A 6,075-nucleotide genomic window follows, 5' to 3' on the forward strand; every position below is an offset into this window, starting at 1 on the left:
TGTTTTTAAATGTATTTTCCTCGAAAGTGTTTGTCGCGCTCATTTCATTTTCATCAGCTTTGGAATGAAATGAAAAGCTTTGTTGCGCGTTCGACGCAGCTTAATTGTTTCTCAGCATGTCTCTGTGCGTTCGATTTGCGCTCTCCGCGCCTCAGCGCGCCGCTGCTGCCGCATCCTGATGTTTGCTTGAACCAAATGTTGCTCGTCATTTCGTTTGCTTTTGGTGACACAATGACGTAAACATCGGGTGGACGGACAACAATTTCGTGTTCTACATATGTTTGTATTTTTTTATTTGTTTTTGATTTTTTACGACTGTGAAACAGCTTAAAATGTGCCATTGTGTCATCTTCGTTCATCGCTCGCCAGCGCTGAGTCCAGTTCCGCAATTGCAGATCACTTTTTGCCCATTAAAAATATCTCTGGCACATAATAATAGATAAATAATAATAACATAACATATTTCCCATTATGTTTTTCAGTTATTATTTAGTCCCTCACCCACCCATTGTCGCTCCACAGAGCAATTTCGAAATTCGAATTTTTATCAATTTTATAGCTTTGTACATTTTTTGTTGTTGCCCCGCAATGTTCTATGTCATTCGTTTATTTCACATGTTGTTATTGTCGTTTTTGTTGTTACTGTGCGCTCTAAGCTGCATAGCTATAGATTTTTTGTCTCGAGCATAATTAAACTTTTGTTCGCCGCTTAGTGGCGTTTGGCAAATAGTCGCGGTTTGTTTGCCGCTCAAAGCAATAGTTCTATTTTCGGCGCATCGGCATTTATACGCGCGCGTCTCCATACAATAAAGTTCCTCGCATTAGCTGTAGTACTAGTTTGGCTTTTGTTGTTATCCTAGAATATTTCTCCAGCGCAATGTCCTTAATATCGCGCACGCTATTACGCCGCCTGCTGCTGCTGCTTACTTTCGTTTTTCTTGCCTTCAATGTTGTATTTGTGACGGGCGCGGTGCAGCGCACGCTGGAAGAGGCTCGTCAGGAGCGTCAACGTCTGGTACAAAAGTATATTAAGACGCTGAATAAGGAGGAGGGCGCCATACGGTTGGTAGGCGGCGAAACGGAATACGAAGGTAAGACAGCGGATAGACAAGTGACTTAAAAAGAACTTAGAGAATTTTTTTTTAAACGATCTGCTCTAAATTTCTTGAGAGGATAATGATAATGAAGACAGTGGGTGTTGAAATATTTTTATAAGTTTTTGACTCCAATAGCCCTCAGCTGTTCCCGAGCGAGTTGGGTTAAGATTTCAAGGATATCTTTAATCATACACTTAGCTTGTCTTAGACGCCTTGGAATAATTTCTTCCACCTCCCGAAGGATGAACTGAAGCCATTGCTTAACCGTCTCAGTTTCTGAGGAAACAATACTATGAAGAGATAAAGGGAGGTAATGGCTATGGAGGCGGATTTCTTAGTTTGAATTCGAAAAATGATTGGAATTTTACTAAAGAATTTTAATAGTTTGAGGATAATGACTTCAAGATCTTTCCAAGCTTAAGTCATTAAAGCTTTGGGTTACACTTATTTTTTAGTTCTTAAAAGTGTCGTGATAAACCATATTCAAATTGTAGGAATAACTCTTTATCTTTAGGAGGTTATATGACTTTAAAATGACAGGAAACATGGAGCCCAATAAGTTCCAACCTGTATCAGAACTCTGTAGTGATATTTTTAGAATGTTAACCCGAAAATGAGGCACAGTTTTTGACACTAGAAAGCCGATAAGTCACTTGACAAAACCGGGAATAAAATTTTGAATTTATGAATCTTATTATCCAACATATTCATTCCCAGGCAACATCGAAGTTCTGCACAATAACAAATGGGGCGCCATTTGTGACGATGAATGGGATGCGCTTGAGGGACGTGTGGTCTGCCGACAATTGGGATATCCTGGTTTGCGGCGTGTCACGCACGATGGTTACTTTGGTTTGGCGCGACGCCGCTTCTGGATGGATAATATGTATTGCGAGGGTAATGAACAGGAGCTCACCGACTGCCACTTCGAAGGCTGGGGTACAAACGATTGCGAGGCTAATGAAGCGGCCGGTGTGGTATGTGAGAGTCCAGAAACGGAACATATCACAGAGGCGCCCGCACCACAATCATTACCGAAATTTACGCTACCGCATGCTTATCGCATCGAACTGCGGCTACGTGGTGGACGACGTGCCAATGAAGGACGTGTGGAGGTGCGTATCGATAATGGACGCTGGGGTACCATATGTTCGGATGGTTGGTCACTGCTGGAAGCGAATGTGGTATGTCGTCAACTGGCGCTGGGTTTTGCGCGTGATGCATTGCAGTCAGACTATTTTGGTGGTTTGGATATAGCGCCGGCTGTATTGAGCGGCACCGAGTGTTATGGTAATGAGACTACGTTGGCGCAGTGTCTACATCACGATCACCTACGACCACCGACGGAATGTCATGGTGACCGTAATCATGTAGCGGTCGTGGCATGTGACCACCTAGCGCCTGATTTGGTTGTGGATTTCTATGAGCTCGAACGTACCGCACACTTGGAAGATCGTCCGATGGCGCTGATGCAGTGTGCGATGGAAGAGAATTGTGTGGCAAATGAAGCTTACGACATACAACGCGACGATCCGAATTGGCGTTATGTCACACGTCGGTTGCTTAAGTTCACAGCGAGTACGCTGAATGCGGGCAACACCGATTTCCGACCGTTCAAAGAAAAACATCTCTGGGAGTGGCACATGTGTCATATGTAAGACAGAATTTGAGATTCTCTTACGCGATATTGTATTTTATTCTTCTTTTTATACCCAGGCATTATCACAGTATGGAAGTCTTTGCCACATTCGACGTCTTCGACCTATTGGGCAGCAAAGTCGCTCAAGGGCACAAAGCCTCATTCTGTTTGGAGGACAATCAATGCCTGTCGGGCGTGCCTAAGAAGTATAACTGTGCTAATTTCGGCGATCAAGGTCCCTATTTGTTGCTCTTTAATAAACGAATATTATAATCTCTCAAATCTCCACTTATTTCAGGCATTTCGGTTAACTGCTCTGACATTTATCTCTACAATTTAGATTGCCAATGGGTGGATATCTCCGAGTTGGACACTGGCAGTTATATTCTGAAAATTTCTGTGAATCCAGAGTTCAAAGTGGCTGAAATGAGTTATGATAACAATGCAGCGGTGTGCAATCTTTTATACACCGACACTTATGCTCGCGTGGATGGCTGTCGACTGGCCAGACCTTAAGAAAATGTTTTCCTAAGCATGTATGCTTTATTATAAATTGAAAAAATTCTTGCTCGGGGAATTCCATCACCTCCTCAATAGTGCCAAATTACACATAACTGATGGAACATGTAAAGCCAAATACAATAAAGAGTAATTTTTATTTTTAAATGTAGAAAAATTATTGAGTTTTTGTTTTATGATTACTTTTATATTTTAGTAAGAAAGCTTAAGAATAAATTTATGAAGTATAAGGAAAGATATAAGGTTAAAATTGCATATAGTTATATAGTTGCTCTTCGGTACACCTCTGAAAATATGCATGTTATATGAAAATGTTCAAAAATCTAAATATTACTCCATATTACCTATTGTGTTTTCAGTTAAACAGTTCCCCTATATGGAGACAACAGTATAAGTTTCGCAAACTCAAAGCCTTTGAATAAGAACCGGAAAACAACATATGAAATCTTATACATATTGTAGTTGCTACTTGTAACCTCTCTTATGGATATATTTGTCGATAACTCTGCATCCAGTAGCTTGACTCTGAATATTTATTTTCAGAATACTTACCAGAAATAATATTTTTAATTTTACTCTCTTCCCGAATTTATTGAAATTAGTCTCTTTTTGACTCACGCCTGAATGTAGGCAACGCGTTTTGAGTTGAAGACAAAATACTAACAATTGCCTACATATAGGAGTACATTTTAATAATAAATTCAGGGTATATTCGTGCATTAAGGATGTCCCAAAATCCTAATTGATTACAAATTAAGAACTAAAAATTTATAATTAATAATTTAAAATAATTTTTACAGTTACCAGAAATAATATAGCGAGAATATGCATGGAATCTCTCTCTAAATACTTATTGATATATTGGTTTTCTACATTTCAGTAATTTGTTTCGATTGTTTCATAGTTTGTCGTTTCATTTCTTTTTCAGATCCTTACGTGTTCGGATTTTTCAATCAGAATGGCTTGGGTGAGTCCTTACTTTCAAATTATAATATAACCGTTGTATATTTAAATTTATTTTCTATTATGAAAACCTAAAATCAAAGTTTCTACATAAATTTATATTAGTTCCTCTCTCTCTCTTATGACGGTCAAACCCGTATTCAACGTAGACATATAAATGTATAATGTTTACTAAAGATCATATATTATCATATTATATTTTTTTTCATTTGCCGGTAACGTTCCAAATCTCCAACATTTTCTCTTCCACAAAGCATACTTGTTTCTATATCTTGCTCGAAAATCGTTCGTGAAATGATCCACTTTAGGATGAAATCTCTTATCTCACAAACGGCTCGATCAGTTTGTATGCAATTTGGACCATAATATCTCCATTACGTAGCCATAATATAGCCTCCAAAGGAATAAAATTGTATCCCATTCACTCCTACTTCTAATAGAATTATCTCTTTGAATTCCTTCAACAACATATTTTAATTAACTTCAAACTCACCAAGTATCAGAAAAGATGCTAGAACCATTCCTACTACTTGCAGCTACTCTGATCTATGATCATTTCAAAAATCTACTAACCAAAATTTTGTCAAATCGGTCTATATACCCACATAGCGATGCAATAGCAAACAAAAGATTGATTGTACCCTTATATTTGAGATATGTATTGAAAATTAGGCGAGTATGTTTCTACTAAAATGAGGTCGTAACTTTCCAGACACTTCATATCTCCAACTTTTTCGTGATATTTCCTCTCATTAATTCACATTCTTATTACTACTAAAAATATTGAACAAATGTGTATTTGGAGCACATTTTGGTAACAACAACAACTCTACGTAAAAATTTTACTCGCTTGCTTCATATTATTTCTATTATATATTTTACTGTTTTTTTTTATTATTTTTCCCCGCCTTTTTGCTTGACTCACTGACAACTGACACCGCAAACATCACCAAATCGACCAGCTGTCATTGCCATCACCCATTTTTCGCATTACTGCGCTTACTGTTTTTGCTGCTGTTACTATATTATTGCTTACTAGCAATTGTTGTTGTTGTTGCAGCTGTTGTTACTGCTACTACAGCTGTCTGTCGCACGATCAAACGCAGTCAAATGTTTGCTTTGTTCTCATCGTCTACTGACGTTTAACTCTACAGTTCCAAAGCATTGTTGGTAATAATTTGCTCATTCTTGTTATTGCCATTGCTGCTGCTGTTGGCGTTGTTGTTGTTGTAGCTGTTGATTATACGCTTTTTGGGTTGTTGTCGTTAAACTTGAAAATCAGTGGTGCGTGGCAGGCGCGCATCAAAGCTTAACTCGACGTAGATACTCGCACACACCGTTTCAGAGACGAAAATGTGCGCTTGCAACAATAACAACAACTCAACAATAATAATAATAGCAGTGGCAGCAGCAATAACAATTTGCTCTCAATTTCGAATTTTGTTTTTGATTTTCTGTGTTTTTTGAGTTTAGTTTGTTCACGTAAAACAACAATTTTCCGTAATGTTGTTGTTGTTGTTGACTTTAGTTTATGGGTTTTCTCGATGTCGTGCAACGGAGTAGCAACGATGACGTGGAATTGCTACTAAATCATAATGATTTAATTGACTGTATGGTTAAAGAGAGGTAGGAGGGGACGGGTGGTAAGAGTGGCATGCACGCACAGTTAGCCAGTTTGTTGCTATGTTGTTAAATATACTTTACTGAGCACTAAAATATATGCGAAATGACATTGAAAAGAAGACAATGCTTTTTATTATTTTGTTGTTGTTTTTATAGTAATAAAATTTGATAAATAAATGCAAATATTATGGGAAACATTTTTTTTTTCGCAATTAATACAAAAAATGTGAAAAA

General features: G+C 37.9%; 1 protein-coding gene across 1 annotated transcript; it reads left to right on the plus strand.

The window, feature by feature from the left end:
* The first annotated feature begins 693 nt into the window (after positions 1–693).
* Positions 694–3,412, plus strand: LOC105210760 (lysyl oxidase homolog 3B). The gene is made up of 4 exons (XM_011181902.3): positions 694–1,091; positions 1,815–2,751; positions 2,814–2,971; positions 3,035–3,412. The coding sequence occupies exons 1-4, from the start codon at positions 878–880 to the stop codon at positions 3,250–3,252; spliced, it is 1,527 nt and encodes a 508-aa protein (XP_011180204.2). The 5' UTR covers positions 694–877; the 3' UTR covers positions 3,253–3,412.
* Positions 3,413–6,075: the final 2,663 nt, after the last annotated feature.

This window comes from Zeugodacus cucurbitae, chromosome 6 (genome assembly GCF_028554725.1).
Source record: "Zeugodacus cucurbitae isolate PBARC_wt_2022May chromosome 6, idZeuCucr1.2, whole genome shotgun sequence".
Classification (NCBI taxonomy): domain Eukaryota; kingdom Metazoa; phylum Arthropoda; class Insecta; order Diptera; family Tephritidae; genus Zeugodacus; species Zeugodacus cucurbitae.

Coding starts and splice junctions, on each gene's coding strand:
- LOC105210760 (XM_011181902.3), top strand. CDS start 878: ATGTCCTTAATATCGCGCACGCTATTACGCCGCCTGCTGCTGCTGCTT. Junction 1,092..1,814: donor CGGCGAAACGGAATACGAAG/GTAAGACAGCGG, acceptor ATTCATTCCCAG/GCAACATCGAAGTTCTGCAC. Junction 2,752..2,813: donor GAGTGGCACATGTGTCATAT/GTAAGACAGAAT, acceptor TTTTATACCCAG/GCATTATCACAGTATGGAAG.